This window comes from Acartia tonsa, chromosome 15 (assembly GCF_053477335.1).
Source record: "Acartia tonsa isolate MP-2025a chromosome 15, ASM5347733v1, whole genome shotgun sequence".
NCBI lineage: Eukaryota > Metazoa > Arthropoda > Copepoda > Calanoida > Acartiidae > Acartia > Acartia tonsa.
Window position 1 is genome coordinate 9,104,309 of NC_137274.1, and position 26,205 is coordinate 9,130,513.

General features: G+C 30.9%; 1 protein-coding gene across 1 annotated transcript; it reads right to left on the minus strand.

Annotated features, from left to right (window-relative positions):
- Positions 1–205: 205 nt before the first annotated feature.
- On the minus strand, positions 206–22,437 carry LOC145307630 (uncharacterized). The gene is made up of 15 exons (XM_080150105.1): positions 22,314–22,437; positions 21,038–21,088; positions 20,611–20,839; positions 20,294–20,383; positions 12,559–12,657; positions 12,305–12,403; positions 12,043–12,141; positions 11,789–11,887; positions 11,516–11,614; positions 10,949–11,047; positions 8,709–8,807; positions 8,443–8,541; positions 3,565–3,654; positions 3,021–3,077; positions 206–2,672 (listed from the first exon to the last, which is right to left on the minus strand). The coding sequence occupies exons 1-14, from the start codon at positions 22,329–22,331 to the stop codon at positions 3,049–3,051; spliced, it is 1,299 nt and encodes a 432-aa protein (XP_080006231.1). The 5' UTR covers positions 22,332–22,437; the 3' UTR covers positions 206–2,672; positions 3,021–3,048.
- Positions 22,438–26,205: the final 3,768 nt, after the last annotated feature.

Consider the following 26,205-nt stretch of genomic DNA (forward strand, 5'->3'; position numbering starts at 1 on the left):
TGGCCATTTTCTTCTTTTATTTTGTTGCGTTTTAGTACCTTAAAACCGACTTAATTATTTTTTTAAAAAACTTAAATTACTTAAAAAATAAGAGGTCTACAAAAAAAACGATTGCATATCTGAATTCTATGAAAAATTTTACATCTACTACTTACTAAAAGAACCGGCTAGCTATAAAAAAAAAAGTTGATACACCTTCTTTGAAAAAAAATATTTAATTTTTATAAGAAATAAAATTTGATTTGGATACTTATTACTAAATATAACCTTACATGCTAAATACAATAATAATTGATAAAAATATCATTAATTAGCACAGCATTCAAGAGTTTTCAACATTTATATAACCTTTTGAAAATAAATGTTTAAGAGGTAAATCACAATAGTTTTTTCTCACATCGTATTACAAACAGCTTTCCGCAGATATAAAATGTACAATTATAAGATTAAACCAAGATTCCAAAGGCACAGGCTAAAAAAACTGGTTTTAATCTTATGATTGTACATTTTAGATTTGTAAAAAACTGGATATAATATGATGCTAAACATAGTTTTTTTTTAATGGGTTAGAAACGGTTCTAATCCATCTAATATTAATCAGTTTTAAATGAATACGAGAAAAGGTTTACTTTTTAAAAAATCCTTCCATAAGAAAGTAAGCCACAGTTAATCTGTTGTTAGCTGTATGGTAGATACACAATCATGACCATGTTATTCACACACTAGTTATATAGTTGCTATGTTGGCTATATGCTAGATACACAATCATGACCATATTATTAACACCCTAGTTATATAGTTGCTATGTTGGCTATATGCTAGATACACAATCATGACCATATTATTAACACCCTAGTTATATAGTTGCTATGTTGGCTGTATGCTAGATACACAATCATGACCATATTATTCACACCCTAGTTATATAGTTGCTATGTTGGCTGTATGCTAGATACACAATCATGACCATATTATTCACACCCTAGTTATATAGTTGCTATGTTGGCTGTATGCTAGATACACAATCATGACCATATTATTCACACCCTAGTTATATAGTTGCTATGTTGGCTGTATGCTAGATACACAATCATGACCATATTATTCACACCCTAGTTATATAGTTGCTATGTTAGCTGTATGCTAGTTAGCTAATCATGACCATATTATTCACACCCTAGTTATATAGTTGCTATGTTGGCTGTATGCTAGATACACAATCATGACCATATTATTCACACACTAGTTATATAGTTGCTATGTTGGCTGTATGCTAGATACACAATCATGACCATATTATTCACACACTAGTTATATAGTTGCTATGTTGGCTGTATGCTAGTTAGACAATCATGACCATATTATTCACACCCTAGTTATATAGTTGCTATGTTGGCTGTATGCTAGATACACAATCATGACCATATTATTCACACCCTAGTTATATAGTTGCTATGTTGGCTGTATGCTAGTTAGCTAATCATGACCATATTATTCACACCCTAGTTATATAGTTGCTATGTTGGCTGTATGCTAGTTACACAATCATGACCATATTATTCACACCCTAGTTATATAGTTGCTATGTTGGCTGTATGCTAGTTACACAATCATGACCATATTATTAACACCCTAGTTATATAGTTGCTATGTTGGCTGTATGCTAGATACACAATCATGACCATATTATTAACACCCTAGTTATATAGTTGCTATGCTTTATATAATTTTATATATTTCTAGTATGGTTTTATATAAAACAAATTTTGTAGAAAATTTAACAAGTATGACTTGTATACCTAAAGTCAAATAAAAGTAAATAATTCTTTTAATTTTAAAAAAAATAATGATTTTTATAAAACCATGCTAAACATGATTTTTCATCATGGCTTAGAACCTGCTTGTATTCAGTGGAAATTAATTGGATTCTAAGTCATGATGGAAAAGGTTTACAAACATATATATGTATAAGTACTAAAATATAAAGTAATAATTAGTGTTACAGTACAGTTTTATCATTAAAAGTTTCAAATTAAATTTGAATATAATTCTCATTAGATTTTATGGTTAATTTAGACCAATTTGAATTCTTTGTTATTTTAAAGCGTATACATCATACACAATATAGGTTAATATAGATCATGGCAATATATTAATATAATGTTTATTGAATAGCACACCTTAACGTAATACAATCAAGAAATAATAGTAAATAAACTTTATAAATCTCCATATAAAGAATCCAACCATAGATTTTAGAATTTAGAATTTTCAGATACTTATGCCTTTTAAATATTTGATCCATCAGGAAACAGCATAAAGTGCCTCCAAAAAAATGACCTCATACAATGAAATGACCAATGATAGGCCAGTATACATTGTAATTGACCAAATTCATACTGGCCTCTCATTGGCCATTTTATTGTTTAACATAATTTTTTTTAGAGGCACTTTAAGCTGTTTCATCAATCAGACTTACCACTAAAAATATTCATTAAACTTTTTAAGTTTTAAACAATTTTGCTTTCACAGAAAAGCTAATAATTTGAATACAATATATAGATAACATAGAATAAGTAAGAGAGTTAGTAATATGTAATGTCTAATCATTTCTATGAAATATTGAAGATTTTGAGAGAAGGAACTCTGGAGAATTAGTGAGCTGATTACTCCTAAAAGCAAATATCATATGCAGATAGAAAGAGTGAGATACTAACCCCCCCCCCCCTTCAGGGTGTTAATAATCTCATTATGTTAAACTCATTATATAAAGTAGTAAGGCTGAAAATTTCAATAACTACTGAACTGATTTAATTCTCTTCAGCAGAGAGCATCAGATAGACTCCAGTTTAGAATATTAATTTTTAGATTATAGTTTTAAGATTTTTAAAGGCTTTTTTTCTCTGAATGCTTTACTTATTTTTATCTTATTAACTTAAGCTTGCTTGAATTAAATAGATATATATCAGCTAACAGCTATGTGTCCCAACCAATTAATATATATTTTTCAAATATCTTACCTGCTTGTGATTTTTCTTGTAAATATTTTTACTCAATCTCACTTCCTCTCTTACCTCCTGTAATAATATAACATTTTTATTTCTAAAATTTTGTATAAGTTATTCATTTATGTTAAGGAATAAGACAATGAAACATAAATTTATGTACATCTCCAATTATGTAAAAAACAGACCAAAAACGGTCATACACACAAAATGTATTTAAAGGAAGCCTGCAAGAAATACACCAATTTAACTGTTGAAATGTAGATATGAAAAACTTTTTTTAAAAAATAAGCAAACAAAAAACATTATATTTAACATGTTATACATTTTCCTTTAGTCTGTTATTGATACAAATGGAGGGGGGGGGGGGAGTCAACAACCCCCTTCTGCTCATTAAAACCTTAGTTTCAAATAGAGGCAGGGTTAAATGTACAATGTACCTATGAAAAGCTGCACTGGAAAGAAGATAGCAAGATCCTTCAGTACACAAAGACTGACAGACACAGACAACTTTTATATAGGGATAAGAAATCCATATTCATGTAAGTACTATCCTTACCATTTTCTTTAAGTATTTCTGATATTTCAGCTATAATCTCTTCAGTGGTCCAAGCTGTGCTGGATAGGATATGATCTAGAGCTGTTTCTCCTAGAAATATGATTGATTATTAAACTGAGAACCAAAAAATAGTCAAATCTGAATTAGTAGAATAGCAGTTTTAATATTCATTTAGGATAATTTTACTGTAAATATAAAATGTAGATGCATCTTTTGGTTTCCACCGTTAATTTTTCATTAATCAGCACCAATGAAGCACAAGATCTCAAAAACGACATTAAAAACTGGTGAACCAAAAAGATATGCAAATCCAAAACAAATCAATGGAAAAAATGATTTTTTTTTTCCTGTTTTAAAGATTGATTCTAATAAATTGACAATTTTTTAAGGGATTTATGCATTAATCATTATGAAATGTAGTATACGGTAGAAATTAATGATTTTTAGAATAAGAAATATTAGAAAAAAAGAAATTCGACCCCTATCACTTTAGAGGACAGCTGCTGACCTCCAGTCTTATGGATGAAGCTAAATATTTACATGTTAAAGATAAAAATTACACCCAAAATTATACAAAAAATACGTAAATGTTTCTCATCTTAATATCAAATCTTAACATTATCTCATTCATAATATCTTACAGATAGAGCAAAACGTGCATTTGTTTGCTTAAAAAACGGCTTTTTTTCTGACGATTTTTATAAGGTAAAGGAAAAGGAAGAAATTTTCTGTATTATATAAAATGCGCATTAAATTGCTTTTATCTCCCATTTAGCTAAAATTAAACTTTTTCACATAGTTCTTGATTTTTCCTAACAGTTAAGCTGACTTTTAACATAATCCTTGCTTTAAACCAATGTATAGTTACTTAGAAATTGATAAAATAAGCAATAGTTTTTATTGAAAACCAAATACAACAACAAAGCTAGAAATAGGTTTTTTTTATAAGTATCCAATTAACTTTAGATGGTTCATCTCTCGCCCACCTTTAATTACAAATTTGTAAATAATAAAGACGCAATATTTCTTCATAAACAGTCTAAAAGTGTAAACTAATTCTCCAAAGTTGGTTATTTATTGTCCAACACAATAAAAAAGGATATTATTATTTTAAATAACCTATGAGATTCAACCCTTTGTAGACAGTGAGGTATTTTTTTTGTCAATAATACGAATTTAAAATAGGTCTTTATTACCTAATTACTACGTTATAAAAAAACTAATTGTCAATTTTATATCATAAAATAAATCCTTAACAGTAAGTTAATTGTTCCAACTATATATGACAAGTTAAATATCCCTACAAACATTATAAGAAACAAAAACGTTTAGATTTTCCCTGTTTTTTCCTTTTTCCCTCCCAAAACACCATAAAATCAAGGCATTATTCCTGCATATTTTTATTAATAGGACGTTTTTGGTTGATCAGTGTAGTGAAATGTGCTTAGAAAATGTTAAGATTTGATAATCAGATGAGAAATTTTGGGTATAGTCCTTTCCATGACATCGCTCCATATGGGGCGATGATTTTCTATAGCTCCTTCAAGGAGCTATAGCATAGCCTCTTATCATATGGAGCGATGTGATAGCCCCTTTTAAGGAGCGTTCATATCGCCTCTTATGATAAGAGGCTATGCTATAGCTCCTTCATGGCCTCTTAATAGCTCCTTTGAAGGGGCGTTAATATCGCCTCTTATGATAAGAGGCTATACTATAGCCCCATGATGGCTCCTTCATAGCCTCTCCATCGCCCCTCCATAGTCCTTTACCTCCAGTGCCCCTTCATCGCTCCTTCATCGCCCCTACATCGCTCCTTCATCTCTCCTTCTTGAAATTTATATTAAATTGTACTTTGATGGCCCCTACATCGCCCCTACATCGCCCCTACATCGCCCCTACATCGCTCCTTCATCTCTAATTCTTGAATTTTATATTACATTGTACTTTGATGGCCCCTACATCGCTCCTCCATCGCCCCTACATCGCTCATACATCGCCCCTACATCGCTCCTTCATCTCTCCTTCTTGAAATTTATATTACATTGTACTTTGATGGCCCCTACATCGCTCCTCCATCGCCCCTTCATCGCTCCTCCATCGCCCCTACATCGCTCCTTCATCTCTCCTTCTTGAAATTTATATTACATTGTACTTTGATGGCCCCTACATCGCTCCTCCATTGCCCCTATATCGCTCCTACATCGCCCCTACATCGCTCCTTCATCTTTCCTTCTTGAAATTTATATTACGTTGTACTTACTTTGATGGCCCCTACATCGCTCCTCCATCGCCCCTTCATTGCTCCTCCATCGCCCCTACATCGCTCCTCCATCGCTCCTACATCGCCCCTACATCGCTCCTTCATCTCTCCTTCTTGAAATTTATATTACATTGTACTTTGATGGCCCCTACATCGCTCCTCCATCGCCCCTTCATCCCTCCTACAACGCCCCTACATCGCCCCTATATCGCTCCTATATCGCCCCTACATCGCTCCTTCATCTCTCCTTCTTGAAATTTATATTACATTGTACTTACTTTGATGGCCCCTACATCCCTCCTCCATCGCCCCTACATCGCTCCTCCATCGCCCCTACATCGCTCCTCCATTGCCCCTACATCGCTCCTCCATCGCCCCTATATCGCTCCTACATCGCCCCTACATCGCTCCTTCATCTCTCCTTCTTGAAATTTATATTACATTGTACTTACTTTGATGGCCCCTACATCGCTCCTCCATCGCCCCTATATCGCTCCTACATCGCCCCTACATCGCTCCTTCATCTCTCCTTCTTGAAATTTATATTACATTGTACTTACTTTGATGGCCCCTACATCGCTCCTCCATCGCCCCTACATCGCTCCTCCATCGCCCCTACATCGCTCCTCCATCGCCCCTACATCGCTCCTCCATCGCCCCTATATCGCTCCTACATCGCCCCTACATCGCTCCTTCATCTCTCCTTCTTGAAATTTATATTACATTGTACTTACTTTGATGGCCCCTACATCGCTCCTCCATCGCTCCTTCATCTCTCCTTCTTGAAATTTATATTACATTGTACTTACTTTGATGGCCCCTACATTGCTCCTCCATCGCCCCTACATCGCTCCTACATCGCTCCTTCATCTCTCCTTCTTGAAATTTATATTACATTGTACTTTGATGGCCCCTACATCGCTCCTCCATCGCTCCTTCATCTCTCCTTCTTGAAATTTATATTACATTGTACATACTTTGATGGCCCCTACATCGCTCCTCCATCGCCCCTACATCGCTCCTTCATCTCTCCTTCTTGAAATTTATATTACATTGTACTTTGATGGCCCCTACATCGCTCCTCCATCGCCCCTTCATTGCTCCTTCATCGCCCCTACATTTTTCCTTCATCTCTCCTTCTTGAAATTTATATTACATTGTACTTTGATGGCCCCTACATCGCTCCTTCATCGCCCCTAAATCTCTCCTTCTTGAAATTTATATTACATTGTACTTACTTTGCTGGCCCATACATCGCTCCTTTTCCAAATTTATATTACATTCTACTTTGATGGCTCCTACATCGATCCTTTTCCAAATTTATATTACTTTGTACTTTGATGGCCCCTACATCGCTCCTTCTCCAAATTAGTATTACATTGCACTTTGATGGCCCCTACTTCGCCCCTTCATCGCCACTCCATTGCTCCTTCTCCAAATTTATATTACATTGCAACTTGATATCCCCTACATCACTCCTCCATCGCCCCTACATCCCTCCTTCCTTAAATTTGCAATACATTGCAATACATAGATGGTAACTAAGAAGAAAACAAAATAAAAACTTAATATATTTTTAATATATTTATATGGCCCCTACAACGCCCCTTCTACAAATAAAACATCATTTTACCTTATCTGAAAAAAAACATAAAAAAAACAAAATAAAAAACTCAATATATTTTTTTAAGATATTTATTAAGTAATCTATTCAAATGAGTAATCTAACATTGCAATTTAAAATAGAGGTCATAGATACAAGGAGAAGCTGCTATAATACAAGGTAGAATGTCAGTCTGTCTATCCATCTATCCATCTATTCATCTATTCATCTATTCATCTATTCATCTATTCATCTATCCATCTATCCATCTATCCATCTATCCATCTATCCATCTATCCATCTATCCTTCTATCCATTTGTCTGTCTATCCATCTATCTATCTGTCTGTCTGTCTGTCTGTCTGTCTATCTGTCTGTCTGTCTATCCATCTATCCATCTATCCATCTATCCATCTATCCTTCTATCCATCTGTCTGTCTATCCTAACCTAAATATTGTAAAAAAAATTGAAAAATTTGAAAAAAATCTACCAACCACTTTTTGTAAAATCCACGAAATTCTAAACTATAAATAAGTTAATTTACATTAAACATTCAAACATATAGGTTAGGTGTTAATTAACATTAAACATTCAAACATATAGGTTAGGTTAGGTTAGGTTATAGGCAAGGGGGCCGAGCGCCCGCGGCTAGGCAGGCCAGGGGACCGAGCTCTGCGGCCATGACCTTCTAGCATTAAGATTTTTTTATTATAGATTTTTTTGCAATGTCGCGGTTTTGTCACTGTCGCGGTTTTGTCCCTGTCGCGGTTTTGTTATGTCGCGGTTTTGTCCCTGTCGCGGTTTTGTTTGTCGCGGTTTTGTCCCCACTCCGGATAGATAGATAGATAGATAGATAGATAGATAGATAGATAGATAGATAGATAGATAGATAGATAGATAGATAGATAGATAGATAGATAGATAGATATGTAGAAATATAGATAGAGAGAAGAAAAAATATTTAAGATATTATGCATATGATACAAATATCAAATAATAATATTATGTAACTAACCATCATTATCCTTTGCATTGATATCAGCTCCATTTTCTAATAATATCTTCACAACATCAGTTTTTCCAAACCTTGCTGCCCACATAAGGCTTGTCCGTCCTAGATATAAATATATTAGATTTATTATATGTATATTTAGTATTGTGATTTATATTTAGATAAATAGATATGTATAGGTAATATAAAGATATAAATAAGAAAAGATATATTGAGATATATATAATAGAAATATCATATAATAATAATAATAATATTATGTAACTAACCATCGTTATCCTTTACATTGATATCAGCTCCGTTTTCTAATAATATCTTCACAACATCAGTATTTCCCCTATATGCTGCATATATAAGACTTGTCTTTCCTAGATATAAATATATTAGGTTTATTATTTATTTAGTATTGTGATTTATAATTAGATAAATAGATATGTATAGGTAATAGATAAATATAAATAAGAAAAGATATATAATACTAGCGGCTTCGCCCCTAGCCTCTAGGGGCTTTGCCCCAAGAGGTTTGATCAAACTAATTTTTTGTATTTTAGATTTAAAAAGAAAAAGTAAAAAAAATTTTTTTTTTTGGGGGGGGGGAATTTTTCATTTTTGGTGGGGTTGGGGGTGTCCCATCCCCCAAGAAAATAGCTTAAAACCATCACAGGACCAGTAGGTACATTCCCTGAAGAGTAGAGCCCAATCAGTTCAGTGGTTACTGAGATCTTAAGCTTCAGACAGACAGACAGACGGACAGACGGACAGACGGACAGACAGACAGACAGACATCGTTCTACTTTGTATTATAGATATCATATAATAATAATATTATGTAACTAACCATCATTATCCTTTGCACTGATATCAGCTCCATTTTCTAATAATATCTTCACAACATCTGTCTCTCCTCTCCATGCTGCCCACATAAGACTGGTCCATCCTAGATATAAATATATTAGATTTATTATATATTTATTATTGTGATTTATAGTCAGATAAATAGATATGTATAAATAATAGATAGATAGAAATATAGACAGAGAGAAGGAAGGATATATTAAGATATTATACATATGATAGATATATTGTATAATAATAATATTATGTAACTAACCATTATTATTCTTTGCATTGATATCAGCTCCGTTTTCTAATAATATCTTCACAACATCAGTCTCTCCCCACCTTGCTGCAATTATAAGACTGGTCTTTCCTAGATATAAATATATTAGATCTAGTATATATTTAGTATTGACATTTATAGTTAGATATGTATAGATAATAGATAGATAGAAATATAGATAGAGAGAAGAAAAAATATTTCAAGATAATATATATGATAGAAATATTGTATTAATAATAATATTATGTAACTAACCAATATTACTCTTTGCATTGATATCAGCTCCGTTTTCTAATAATATCTTCACAACATCAATCTCTCTTCTATATGCTGCCTTCATAAGACTGGTCCCTCCTAGATATAAATATATTAGATTTATTGTTTATTTAGTATTGACATTTATAGTCAAATAAAAAGATGTATTGATGATAGATAGATAGAAATATAGACAGAGAGAAGAAAGGATATATTAAGATAATATATATGATAGATATATTATATAATAATAATATTATGTAACTAACCATCATTATCCTTTGCATTGATATCAGCTCCGTTTTCTAATGATATCTTCACAACATCAGTTTTTCCAAACCTTGCTGCCCACATAAGACTGGTCCATCCTAGATATAAATATATTAGATTTATTATATGTATATTTAGTAGTGTTATTTATATTTAGATAAATAGATATGTATAGATAATAGATAGATATAAATAAGAAAAGATATATTGAGATATATGATAGAAATATTGTATAATAATAATATTATGTAACTAACCATAATTATCCTTTGCATTAATATAAGCTCCGTTTTCTAATAATATCTTCACAACATCAGTATTTCCCAACTCTGCTGCCCACATAAGACTGGTCTTTCCTAGATATAAATATATTAGATTTATTATCTATTTAGTATTGATATTTATAGTAAGATAAATATATATGTATAGATAATATATAGATATAAATAAGAAAAGATATATTGAGATAATGATAGAAATATCATATAATAAATATAATATAATACATTTAAATATGTATAGATAATAGAAAGATAGAAATATATACAGAAAGAAAATATATGATAGATATATTATATAATAATATTATGTAACTAACCATCATTATCCTTTGCATTGATATCAGCTCCATTTTCTAATAATATCTTCACAACATCAGTTTTTCCAAACCTTGCTGCCCACATAAGGCTTGTCCGTCCTAGATATAAATATATTAGATTTATTATATGTATATTTAGTATTGTGATTTATATTTAGATAAATAGATATGTATAGGTAATATAAAGATATAAATAAGAAAAGATATATTGAGATATATATAATAGAAATATCATATAATAATAATAATAATATTATGTAACTAACCATCGTTATCCTTTACATTGATATCAGCTCCGTTTTCTAATAATATCTTCACAACATCAGTATTTCCCCTATATGCTGCATATATAAGACTTGTCTTTCCTAGATATAAATATATTAGGTTTATTATTTATTTAGTATTGTGATTTATAATTAGATAAATAGATATGTATAGGTAATAGATAAATATAAATAAGAAAAGATATATAATACTAGCGGCTTCGCCCCTAGCCTCTAGGGGCTTTGCCCCAAGAGGTTTGATCAAACTAATTTTTTGTATTTTAGATTTAAAAAGAAAAAGTAAAAAAAATTTTTTTTTTGGGGGGGGGAATTTTTCATTTTTTGGGGGGTTGGGGGTGTCCCATCCCCCAAGAAAATAGCTTAAAACCATCACAGGACCAGTAGGTACATTCCCTGAAGAGTAGAGCCCAATCGGTTCAGTGGTTACTGAGATCTTAAGCTTCAGACGGACAGACAGACGGACAGACGGACAGACGGACAGACAGACAGACAGACAACGTTCTACTTTGTATTATAGATATCATATAATAATAATATTATGTAACTAACCATCATTATCCTTTGCACTGATATCAGCTCCATTTTCTAATAATATCTTCACAACATCTGTCTCTCCTCTCCATGCTGCCCACATAAGACTGGTCCATCCTAGATATAAATATATTAGATTTATTATATATTTATTATTGTGATTTATAGTCAGATAAATAGATATGTATAAATAATAGATAGATAGAAATATAGACAGAGAGAAGGAAGGATATATTAAGATATTATACATATGATAGATATATTGTATAATAATAATATTATGTAACTAACCATAATTAGTCTTTGCATTAATGTCAGCTCCATTTTCTAATAATATCTTCACAACATCAGTCTCTCCATACCTTGCTGCATATATAAGACTTGTCCATCCTAGATAAAAATATATTAGATTTATTATATATTTAGTATTGTTATTTATATTTAGATAAATAGATATGTATAGATAATAGATAGATATAAATAAGAAAAGATATATTGAGATATATGATAGAAATATTGTATAATAATAATATTATGTAACTAACCATTATTATTCTTTGCATTGATATCAGCTCCATTTTCTAATAATATCTTCACAACATCAGTCTCTCCCCACCTTGCTGCAATTATAAGACTGGTCTTTCCTAGATATAAATATATTAGATCTAGTATATATTTAGTATTGTCATTTATAGTAAGGTAAATTATATGTATAGATAATGCAGAGATAGAAGGAAGGATAATTTATAGTAAGATAGAACATAGATAGATAGAAATATTGTATAAAAATAATATTACATGACTAACCATCATTGTTCTTTGCATTGATATCAGCTCCATTTTCTAATAATATCTTCACAACATAAGTCTCTTCCCAACTTGCTGCATACATAAGACTGGTCCTTCCTAGATATAAATATATTAGATTTTATATTTAGTATTGTCATTTATAGTTAGATATGTATAGATAATAGATAGATAGAATTATAGACGGATAGAAGAAAAGATATATTAAGATATATGATAGAAATATTGTATAATAATAATATTATGTAACTAACCATAATTATCCTTTGCATTGATATCAGCTCTGTTTTCTAGTAATATCTTCACAACATCAGTCCTACCCCACTTTGCTGCACATATAAGACTGGTCTTTCCTAGATATAAATATATTAGATTTATTATTTATTTAGTATTGACATTTATTGATAGATAGATATAAATATAGACAGAAAGAAGAAAGAATACATCAAGATCTTATATATATATGAATTATTCAATATAATAATATTATGCAACTAACCATAGTTATTTTTTGCTTTGCTATTAGCTCCATTTTCTAATGATATCTTCACAAGTATTTATTATTGTGATTTATAGTAAGATAAATAGATATGTATATGGTGCATTATTTGCCAAGTGTACCACTTTTCTGTACTACCTCTACGATTTTGGTAATACTCTATATTTTGGTCTGTGGGGTGATTCAAGGATGATGGATGGCCAAAAAAAAATTTCAGAGTCTCCCTGGATGTCTAGAAGCTATCTATGAAGGTAGGTAACAAAAATTTTAAAAAACATTTTCACAATTTTAAAAATAAAAAAATTTTTTTCATCACATTAGTCACATTTTATATACCAAAATTATTGTTTACTCATGTAAAAAGTGCACATAATGCTATTTTGGCCAACACTAGTTTTACAGGGTGTCCAACAAAAAGTGTATTTAGTGTAATACTCAAAATACCTGTCCAAAAAATCGTTTTTGGCTTAAATCCTTATCATCTGTGGGCATAGTGTTAAAAAGGAGGACCTGGGACTATAAGGTTGTCAAATTTCACATTAGGATACCCTGTAAGTGTGGTTTTTGTGTCTTTAGAGCTAAAAATTGGTTCAACTTGGTTAATCTATAAAGTGTCTGAATGTGTTAGACTAAAGTGTTTTCTGACCAGATCAATATTTTTTTTGTATTTAAAAACAAATGGGAAAATTTTTTTTGTTTATTTTAATTTTTTTCTTCTATTTCTAAGTGACTAAAAACTGTGATATAGATACAGATTTTGATTAATAACAATAATTTTCTATTCTACAAATTTTCAGACTTTTGGGACACACCCTGTGCATATTATTAAAAATATTATTATATGTATAAACACATTTAATTTTTTTAACTATTTATTGGTGGAATACATATGTTTCTCTATAAAAATAGATCATCAGTTCCAATTAAGATGTATAAAATAAGAGTTAAAAAGATATATGTCCATGCATTTTGAATCCTTTTTAAAGACTAAATGAGAAAGAAGTGTTAGAAAATTGTGCCCCCTGTGGTTTTTTTTTACTGCCTATATCCTCTTGGGGTTGGGGGGGAATTAGCATCTTTATATAAAAAGGGGGAGGTGTTTAAAGGGAATCTTTAAATAGACAAAAATAGGTCATATTTATCATTTGCAGTTCTACAAATTAATACATATTATATAAAAAAATACTGCTTTGAATATGTTTCATGTCATGCACTTTGAAAGAAGGAACTTTTCTCTGTGTGGACACTTGCTGAAGATTTCATTTCTGGTGTTTAAAGTTTGTATGTTAGATTTGAAAGCTTTCATTATTTCGAAGCTTTCTGTCAAGCAAAGATTGCATTTTTTGGAATAGTAGATTTGGCTTCTTTTTTGGGGGAAGGAGTCGTTTAAGGGCCATAGACCTTTTCATTTGTTATTTAAGCATCAACTGCCTCCGAAAGGTGTTGTTTTATCAAGATCACTCCAAAACACTTTTATTTAGGCAATTTAATTTACTAAATTTCATGTGAAGTAAATCTTTTTGTACATCGAACCCATTTTTGTCTGGATGGATTTTAAAACATGAATATGAAGTAAATATATATAATATATGATACAACTTATTTACGTACATCACATCTAATTAAAATTCATTTTGACAAAAATGGGTTGGATGTACAAAATAATTTACTTCACATGAAATTTATAAAAAGATAGATAGAACTATAGACAGATAGAAGTAATTTCCATCCTCTGATGCATATATAAGACTGACCCATCCTAGATACAATGTGTTTCAGAAAAAACTGCGTTTTCCAGTTTTGGGAATCAACCAGAAGGAGCATGAAAAAAATAATTATAGGTCAATATTCTCTGTAAAAATGTACATAACATTTACTGAAGGTGTTTTTCGATATCTCTAAAAATGTGGCTGTACTGATAGGTACATGTAGGTTAAATATGCCTGATCCTAAATCTGTGACAACAATTAAATTTAATTAACTTATTTTTTTAAATCAATGTCCCCATTTGAGATTTTTTACATATTTTCTTTTTTTGGCTACATGCAAAGTGCTTTTTAGGTTCTTCAGAATCTAGTTTTTTCTATTTCTCTATTGCAAAGGCATTTTTCATAAAAAATCTCTTTTAATTCGATGTGCATTTATAAATAAAACAAGTCACTTTTTAATTTATTTCAATATCTTAAAAAATAAGCAAGCTATCTTAGTTTAAAATGTTGTAAAAGTGCTTCTAATTATATTATATTAGCTTAAAGTGATTGCGAATGAATTTCTTTCAAAATGCATTTTCGTTTATCTTTTCTTATTTTTTAAGTAACTTTCATAGAGTAATGCCTTAAAAGTTCAACTAAGTTAGAAAAAAATCAGTTTGAAATTGTGATATCAATTCTGCATGAAATCAATGTTAAAATTTGAGCAACAATTAAACTGTAAGAAAATAAGCCATTTCTTCGCTTACAGATAAAAACAAAAAAATCAATATTTTGGTAATAAACCTCTAATAATATTTGTCTTCAAACTTTCTTTAAAACTTAATGCCAAAATTCCCTACATTTTATAAAATGATTAACTAAATTCTGATACGTAAGCGTTGTTATGAAGACAAAAGAAAAGTTGTTTAAATCTGTAGAAAGAATGATATTTAATAATTGAAATATTTAAATAGAATAAACAAATATTATTTGCTGCACATATTCAGCATAAAATATAGCAGTCTTTCTTTAGTATTTACATAAAAATAAGCATTTTATCATCATAAAATAATCATCCTAATGTGTCAAATTTAATTAAATACCTGTCATTATACGCCCACACACGCCCGCAGCCTAACTCACACACACACACACACACTCACTCACTTACATTGGCCATTTGTGTTTCCCTCTTCCATTCTCCGTCCCCCCTCCTTATCTTTCGTTGGTACAAATGGTACCAATGGATTTTGTTAAGTTGAAGTATAGAAACCAAACATTACTGAATATTGTAAAAGTCGCAGTCCCTTCAGTGTATTTTAAGTTGTAAGTTTGGACCAGTACGGGAAAATTTCAATAGCTATAAAAAGTAAATAATTTTATTCCCATAATTGAAAAAACATGTTATTTTATTTTAATTTTTGTATAGGTTTATTGCTAACTGACTTGATTTATTACCTCAGGAACCATCTTTACATTGTGTTTAGGATTAAGATAAAAGCCTTGCTTTAATTAATGTACATCCATAAATAACAGATTAATATTAAAAGAATATAATTTGTGTGCTCTTTATCTTATTCCATGTTTTGAAGTATTAAACAATCAAGTTCTGTGGAGTCCATATGTATGTTTGTGTGTGTGTGTGTATTTGATTCAACCTGGCTGTACTCAGAAAACGCTTATAGCAAAAACCTTTAATTAATTCATGTTTTAAAGATTGTTTCTTTTAAATATCTTTTATAGATCTTAGTTAATTAATCAAATATAATATAAGCAAGAATTTTACCCCAAAATAAAAAAAACCATAATATCTAAAAACTTTCTCAATCTATAGTAAAAACTTTAAAATCCCCCAATTATGTGGGGGCCTAATCGTATTTTTAGCTCTGCAGTATGATGAAGCTTTTTTAGCGAGTAGTAAATATTGAGATAGGATGAGGGTGCTATGTGCACAATTGAAAACTATAAATCAGCTGACATTATACCCATATTTGGTAATATCTTTTCGATTATCGGTAGAAATTGTTTAATTTCCCAGTAAAAAGAAATTACAAACTTTTTTTGTTAGTTTAATATGTATGTAACAAAAGAATTTATTTTACTCTAAATTTGCAAGTAAACTTTAACAAAAAGACTGTTATTTGTCGATTTTGATAGGTTTTAAGATATGTAATATAAAACACAAAACACATAAATGTTTTCAAGGGAATAAATTAATATTTTTAAAGTTTGATTTATTTTTAAATGGGAAGTATTTAAGACTCAATTTAAAAAAAAATACTCTTAAAAAACATAAATCTCTGACATATATCATAAATATTCCAGCTTCGTGATCACTTTAATATGTCACAACTGTCAAATCAAAAGGGATTAAAAGATTAAAAGGGGAGGGGTAGGAGGAATGGTTTTGAGATCATAATTGAATGATCATAATTGAATCATAATTAAAGATAGATAAAATTGGTCATTTATTCTTTAAAAAAATCATTACTGAATTAGATTTTAAATGTAATTATTAGAATATTTGGGTGAGCATGCTATAATGTCATTTTCAAGTAAAAAGAAGATTTTATTTGGATGTTATAGCCCTAAATTCTGCAAGAATAAAGCAACACACATACATTTTGAATTATTGAAGCTCTAAAAAGTGCTATTTTTTAAGAGATATTGAAAAACACCTTTTATAAAATTGATCCATATTTTTATAGAGAATAAGAATATATAATTATTTTTTTCATACCCCTACTAGATGTATCCTAAAACCGGAAAACGCAGTTTTATTTAAAACACCCTGTATAAATATATTAGATTTATTATACATTTAGTATGCAGATAAATATATATGTTTATATAATATATAGATAAAAATTTAGACAAATAGAATAAAGGATATACAGTGTGTTTTTATGAAAACTTTTTGAAAGCAATTTTCCCCACTTGGTAAATTAATCATTAAATTCTGATAACTATAAGTGGGATAAAATTGCTTTCAAGAAAATTGTCTTAAAAAACTAACTGTATTAAGATATGACACAGGGTGTTTTATGAGAAATGTCTTTTTTAAAATCCTAATTATGCATAGAAAATAAAACAGTTATATAAAATGCTTAAACCTTTACAGTTGGGCCCCTTGCTGCACCTTAATCGGTCTTATTAGAGCTCGAGGGCAAAATTTTTTTGTGCAAGTCCCCTGTTTGATAATGAACTTCATCCTTTTATAAGTCTAAGTCAATTTTTGCTCATTTACCCTTTTATTTAACAACCTTTGTTTTTAGGTCTTGTTTTACTTAAAAATTTCAAACGGCTGTAATTTTCTTATTTTTGAAGCTAGAAGAACAATTTATTTCCAGAAAATGTTTATATTTATGTAAATTTTACATTGGAAATATTAAAATATAAATTTCAGCAGCCGAACTGTACTTGGCAGCTGCCAGCCGCCGCAGTCGGCGGTGGGCGGGAAAACGGTGGCAGATCTTTTGATACGTGATGTACACATGTAAGAAAAGTTTAAAATTTAAAGTTTCTAAGTCAAAAATTGTGGCCACAGGAGCTTTTTCAAGATTTCTGGAGACCTGGAGGATCAGGACCTGCAGGATCATACCTGGAACCTGAAAGTGACTTGAACACCTGTATTTCATATAAGGATGTACTACTAGAGAATATTTTAGTATTTTAGTATGATAAAATGTTTTGTTTTAGTCAAAAAAAATATTTTTGCTCTTTACCTGGATGACTCTGTCAGGTTTGCTGGCATCCTGTGCCCGCCAGGATGGAGATATTCAAAAAATTCCAACTCTCAGTTATGTGTCATACCCATACTTAAAAAGTCACGCAGTTTGGGCTCTTTATCTTTCACACACAGAAAAAACCGGAGGGGTGGGGCGTTGAACGCCCCCCCCTCCGTTAAGGGTTAATATATTTGGAAAACCTGTTCTGGGAAATTTATATTTTAATTATTTAAAGGAATTTTTTAACCATTATGTATTTTTCTCCTATTTTTCAACAAAGCTCCTGAACTACAAATAGCACTTATATTTTCAAAATATAGTGTTAATGACGATTCTAACAGTATGTATAACATTCTACGGATCAAATCCAGCAGAGTGTGCCAATACCCTGTTTTGTCACACTCTGCTTTACTTGGGGGAACATTGGCATACTTTGATTTACTTGGGTGATTATTGTCATACTCTGCTTTACTTGTCAAAATATGCTTTTCCTAACTTATCAAAATTTTGAAATAATCTATGTGTATAAACTAGCGGCTACGCCCCTCAATGCCTCTAGGCACACTTGAGAGAAGGAGAGAGCTGAAGATCTAATTAATATTTAGGTTTTAAAAAAATGATCAGGGTGTGTTTAGTACCAATGAGAAGCTTCATTGATTATGGGAACCATAAAAGTCCAGCAATCAATTAGATCCTTTAAAAAAGGTGTCTTAACTTTTTGATTTTTATTTATTTGATTTATGTAAAATTTTCCATAGAATCTAGATATGCAATCGTTTTATTTAGTAGACCTCTTATTTGTAAAGTAATTTAAGTTTTTTTTTAAGTAAAGTGGGTTTTAAGGTACAAAAACGCAACAAAAAAAGATGAAAATTACCATTATGAACAAAAATAGTAAGATCTTTAATTTGACACCTTACTTTTTAATTCTGTTGAGTATTATTAGAAAAATCTGTTTTTTGGAACCCAAGATAATGAAAACTTTGTACTTAAATATATCATAACACAGGCATTAGAAATAGGTGTTTATATATACTTTTAGAATGAGAAAAATATCACAAATCCATTCTAAGCAAAATTGAAAAAAAAAGTTTACAAAATAGTAAATTAAACTGCAATAAAAGAAATTAAATGAAAATATTATATCATAAAGGCAACCTTTACTTCCCCCCCCCCCTGTTCCCTTTTACCATCTTAAATCCTTGTTTTGAGAGTAAAAATGGGAAGGGGGTAAAGTAAGTGTTGCCTGTATAATACAATATGTTAGGACATTTTAATAAAAAAAAATTTTATACTTTTTTTCAATTTTGCTTACAATGGATTTGTAATATTTTTCTGATTCTAAAGGTATATATGAACACATATTTTTTATGCCTGTGTTAGGATATATTTATGTTCAAAGTTTTGATTAAACCAAGTTTTAAAAAAATCGATTTTTCAATAATTACCCGACAGAATTAAAAAAGTAAGGTGTCAAATTAAAGATCTTACTATTTTTGTTTATAATGGCATTTTTTTCTTTTTTAGTACCTGTTTTAGTACCTTATAACTGACCAAATTTTTTTTCTTAAAACTTAAATTACTTTAAAAATAAGAAGTCTACAAAAAAAAACAATTGCATAATTAAATTCTATAGAAAATTTTACATCTACAACTTACTAAAAATACTGACTAGCTATTTTAATGAAAATAAAAAAAAGTTAAGACACCTTCTTTAAAATTTTAATGGTTTTATGCTATTTTTTGTATCTTTTATACCACTTGGAATAGTGATCCCCTAGATGCTAGGAACGCAGCTGCAATTTTATTCACATTAAGTTGTAAATTTATAGATTGATTTAGATGAAATAAATTGAAAAAAATGTAAAATTTATCCTCATTTTTATATTTTTTGTCATTTTGCTTTGTTTGATAAAATATTGGCATACTTGATAAAATAATGTCAAACTCTCCTTTACTTGACATACAAACATGGACAAACAAACAGACAAACATTGTTCTACTTTGTATTTAGCAAAATTCATTTAAATAATTGAATTTAAAGGAATGCATAATATATCTTAATCTTTACCTTCATGATCATAAGCATTAATGTTGACTCCTCTGCTTAACAGCTTTATCACTTCACTTGTATTTCCAGCCTCAGATGCTATAATCAAACCTAATGAATATAAAAACTAATTGGTTTTGGACCCAAGAAGAGTTGATTTATCTTGAATGAAAAAAAAACCATCCTGCATCTATACTAAGATTCCTGAGAACCTTGAGAAAAAATCTTCTGTGACAAAAACACATTTTAACATCAAATAAAAATGAGCAAAACTATTTGTGTCTTGTATGTGTTAAAGATTATTAATTTTGAAATAATTAAGATAAATTTTTCATTACCGAACTCCATATTTCTAGCTTCTACTTCAGTTATTGTAGAAACTTCAGGAGTTGCTGTATCAAGTTCAGCTAGTTTGGTGTCTTCAGGAGTTGTTGTATCAAGTTCAGCTAGTGTTGTATCTTCAGGAGTTATTGTATCAATTTCAGCCAGTGTGGTGTCTTCAGGAGTTGTTGTATCAAGTTCAACTTGTGTGGTGTCTTCAGGAGAACAAGAAACTTCAGTTTTTTCCTACAAACAAACATATTTTGATTGATCCTTGTATAACAGATGTGTGTCTGTGTGTACCACCCCTAGAGAAATTGCCTCTAGATTAAATTGTTTCCCAAAATAAAAAAATAGAAAAAAATTAATGTGGTGGGGGTGACTTCAACCTAATATGCCCCTAGAAGCCTCTGGGGGTGTATCCATTAATTATTAATAAAGTACCTGTACAGGGGCACAAGATATAATTGGATACACAAGTAACAGCAGGAAGACCTTAAATAAAAAGATTAATATTTTAAGTTGATAAATATTTTCCAGTAAGGCTTCAAAACTGAGGTGAATTCTTAAAAAATTTCCGACTCACTGCCTCATTAAAATCAGTGAGGCTTGCTAAAAATTTAGAGAGGCAGTGAGCCAAAATTTTTAAAAAAGAATTCACCTCTGAATAATATATGCAGGAAGAGACTAAGCTGTCACCCATACTGAAAAATCATGTTTAGAGGTAATTTTCCATGAATAATAAAATAAAAATTATAATATATTATTAATTCTGGTTTTGTTAGCCCAGCTCTTCAACCCTGCTAGGCTAAACAAAATTGGTTTTGATCTTTTATTTTATAATTTTAATATCACAAAAATTTCCCCAAAATAACAAAATTAAATTCTATAACTTAATGTATATATAAATAATCAAAAATTTCTTTTTAGACTAAATAATCATACATTGTGTTTAAAAAAACAACTAAAATGAATATAAAAAAAAGAATGCCACATCCACAAAAGCAAAGGACAAATAACATTGTAGAGTGTCAAAACTGAATAGGCTGAAACAAAATTGTAAGTAAATTTTTGGCAAACTGATTAAATACAGGATACTGTTTATGGACACACTCACATTTTAAGGATTTGATTAAAGAGATGCGTTGCTTTTACCTTATCATAATAGGAATCAGCATTCCAAGAATCAAATAAATAGGATAATTATATCACATAAAAAAAATTCAACCACCCTCTCAAGAAAAGTCGCCCATGGAAAAAAATACTCACCCTCCCCCATTAAAAAAAATATTTACTATTTAAAATTAAAATAAAAAATGATAAATTGACTCCCCCCTTCTCCCTCCAATTCCAAGTGCAACTGGAGGATTCTAGGGACATATATGCTAGTAAAATATAAATTAAAAGAATATATTGTTTAGTGCTTTCCCTCAAATAGTATAGTCAATCAAAGAACTCATTCTCCCCCCCCCCCTCCTCCAATCTTGTTCAGAAATGAAGTGTTTCTAAGAAAATTTTATTTGATAGCTACTGCTCTTTAATTTGTAATGTCCACCTGTCCATCATTTTTTTGGTAATAGCAACAAAAATAAATTTCTAGATTAGTATTTATCATCCCATTATGTTTCTTTAAAAAAATCTTTAGATGTTTTTTTGCTTCACTACTTTTGGATGTTGTCATCCTTATTTTATTAAAAATGAACAAAAAACTTTAACATACACAGTTGAGTCGTTTCATGTTGATGTCTACACTGGTTATATGCAACTAGGTAGTCAAGCTGGTGCTACTGCGTGATAGAGAGATAGATAGATAGGCAGTCAAGCTGGTATTATGTAAGTTAGGCCTAATCTAAACTAAAATTTAACCAGAAAAACATTTTATTCTGGGGAGCATCCAAATAACTAATATTATGATTTATTTTGGGCTTAAATTTTTGTCATAAAAACAATTGTCACAAATATATTAATACCATTACCCTGGCACCCTCCAAAGAGTTATCGCCCCTATTTGTGTTCTTGAGTTTTGTTATTTATTTTGTGGAAGCTTCACAATGATGTCATGGGTCCTGGGATGGTTTTGGGCTATTTAAATTTTAGTTTGGAATTGTTAAGGATTTTTCAACTTTACCTACCCCTTTGAATTAAACACTCCGATTGCATTGTTTACTTTAAATGCCATCGCAATATGATCATTTACATGTCTTTTTTAACTCTTTCTATCTGGTGGAACTATGTTGTATTGGGAGCCACACACTAAGACGTCATAGCTTTTTATGGGGGGGCAACCCCAAATTAAGGGTAAATTTGTATGACGGAGGTAATATATTTTTCTTCATCAAAAATTGTTTTTGGTGACAAGCATCATATAAGAAGTGATATAAGTGATAAAAATTAAATAAAAACCTTTCTACTTTATACCATCGGCTTTGCCCCCTAGAGGCCTCTAGGGGCACTTGAGCAGGGGAGAGTCGAATTTAATACCCAACTTATAATATTATCTTAAAAGAAGAAGTGAAAAAAATTTAAATTTGGGAGGGGGGATTTTTTTCTAGGGCCGATTTCTCTTGGGAGGGTGGTGGTTCCCCTCCACTAAAATAGTTATAAACCTTCCCGGGACCTATGAGAAGCTACCCTGTTAAGGAGAACCCGATCGGTCCAGTAGTTAGCAAGATCCTTTTGTACAAACAGACACACAGACAAACATCCTATTACTTTATTAAAAGGACTAGCGGCTTCGCCCCTAGCCTCTATATAGTTTTGGGAAGTCAACCCTCCTTAATAGAAATATTCAAAAAAATATTCTTTGTTTAATTACTCTGTGGTAAAATTAAACCCAGGTTGTGCGCTTTAAGCACAAAAATTTTAATTTGTACAAATTAACCCATTAGTGCCGAACCGGGTTTTAAAACCCGGTTCCAGAAAATGTAAAAAAAAACGGTTTTCGGCTTCATAATTGCATCATTCTCAGTATGAATCCCCCCTCTACTACCCTGGCTTTCATTTCCCCCTGGAGCAGGTAGTTTTGCTTACTTCCGTTTGCCGGTATAGATCAACAAAGTTTGAAAATCATGAAAATTCAAAATACCCCATCTAACTTTTTTGTTTTTATAGTAAAGTCGCTGATTTTTTTTCGTTAAATCTAAAGTTTATTGACAAGTACATCTATTTGTGAATTCATTTTATTTAAATTATTATTTTTTATATGATTTTTTTATCGTTTTTTTACGCCCTATATAAGCCCGGTTCGGCATTTCCATTTGGAGTCTGAAATTTTTATTACCCGGTTTCACTAATAGATGTTTTTTGACAACAACAACAAAACAGGGTTTTTTTACCCAAAATCGCCGGCTAAACACTAAATTTGAAATAAATCGCTTTGTATTATACTTGTAGCTCTATAGATTACATGAGGTTGTGTAGTTTTCAATTACGGATCGTATCAAAGTTCTAAAAAGTGTTCATCTCACTTTTGGCGTTCAAAAATTACATTTTTCGATTTTAGGTCAAAATAACCGGGTTTTACAGGAAAACCAGGTTTTAACGCCGGGGGAAAGCACCAAAAACGGGTAATAATGCCTGGTTGGTATTTATGGCCGAGCCGAACCGGGTTTTTTTGCAACTTTCCTGTGCACGCCACTAGAGCACAACAAAAAAATACGAATTCCGTTTTGACCATTATAAAGCTTCCCTGAAACTTTCAGCTTGATCGGCCCATAAAAGTGGCGCTCGGCACTAATGGGTTAAACTCATGTTGTTTGTCGTATACACAAAAATTTCAATTCATAAAAATTAGACCTAGGTTGTTCACATACACAAAAATTAGAATGGAAAAAAAAATATTTTGATTTTTTTTTGGGGGGGTTGGATTCATGGGGGCTTCGCCCCATGTTGTAGTGGGGTTCCCCCAACCCAATTACTGGTTTTTGTTTTAAAAAAATTAAAAAAAAAAAATTTGGAAGTAGGGATTTTTTTTATTTTTGGGGGGGTTGGGGTGTCCTACCCCCCAAGAAAATAGCTTAAAACCACCAGAGGACCAGTAGGTATATTCCCAGAAGGGTAGAACCCAATTTGATCAGCAGTTACTGAGATTTTACAAAAAATGTAAAAAAAAAAAATTGGGGGGTTGGATTTTTTTTATTTTTGGGGGGGTTGGGGGTGTCCCACCCCCCAAGAAAATAGCCTAAAACCACCACAGGACCAGTAGGTATATTCCCTGAAGAGTAGAATCCGATCGGTTCAGTGGTTACCGAGATCTTAAGGGACAGACAGACAGACAGACAGACGGACAGACGGACAGACATCAAGCTACTTTGTATTATAGATAAAACAAAGCCATTGTTAAAATTTTTTTAAAAGTCTAAAAATCAACAATATTTTTAAAACCAAAATATTCTAATTGCATTCATGATCCCTTTATATGTGTGTAAGCCAAACTAAAATAGAAATTCCAACTTATGCAATAGTTACTTTTACTTGTCTCCTAGAGGGCCCCAAGCCAGGGATCTAAAGGGATAGCACAAATGATAATACACAAAATTTACCCCTACTGTAAATTAGAATTAGTGGTTGAAATGTTTAGAAAATTAACTAAATGAACCAACAAATCAAAATTCAATAAAGGTCCCCAAATGTCCCCTCCCTCTCTGGCTCCAAGCAGGTTTTATAATTTGTTTTTCTAGACCAAGAATGTGGGGCCCAAAACATGCTTACCTCATTTTACTCAACTAATAATTTCTCAACAGAATGAAGACAAAAACCATAGATGGCTATTTTGTCCCCTTCCCCCCCCCCCCCCAAATCTTTTGGGGTCATATAAATAATAAACTAATGTATGTTACAAGAAATTTTTATCTTAATTCTTTTACTGTTTTATAAACGACCTACCTACATCTTTAATAAGTACATTGATATTTTTTTATCAAAAAAGGGATTTACAATATTTTTGTTTCAAATTTGTACACCGTGTGGGGCCCATGCAGTTAGGAAATTTCTCTTTTAAAATCTGGTTTTATGCAACAGTCGGCTGGCTGATATCATACAAAGCCTCAACAGGGATCTAAAGGGATAAGACAATGGACAATAAATTAATATACATACCCAATGATGATAGACAAAATTACAGCTTCTGCAGTTTTAAAATATTTATTGAAAAGATTATTAGTTTGCATGTAACCAATCAAAATTATTAAAATACCTAAAATTTTAAAGCTTAAGAATAAGATATAGCGCTTATAATACTTTGGGTACCAGTTTCATTTACAGTCCAATGTCCCCTCCCTCCCTGGGGCTCCAAGCAGGTTTTCAAGTATATTTGCGCTTCATTGCCTAGACAATAGATTTATAACCATAGATGGGCTGTTAGACACGTTAATCCGTCAAACTTAAAAAGTAATATAGGGGGGTAAATTCAGGGGTCTAAAGGGATAAGACAATGGCCGATAATACACAATATTAGCCCTTCTTTATAATACAATTAGTGTTTGAGACATTTAGACACTCAAATAAATGAACCAACCAATCAAAGTTCATTAAAAGTCCCCAACGTTGTTAAGCCAATAAATAAGAAAACTTTTATTATAAGACTTTGGGGACTTGTGTAATAAAAAGCAAAT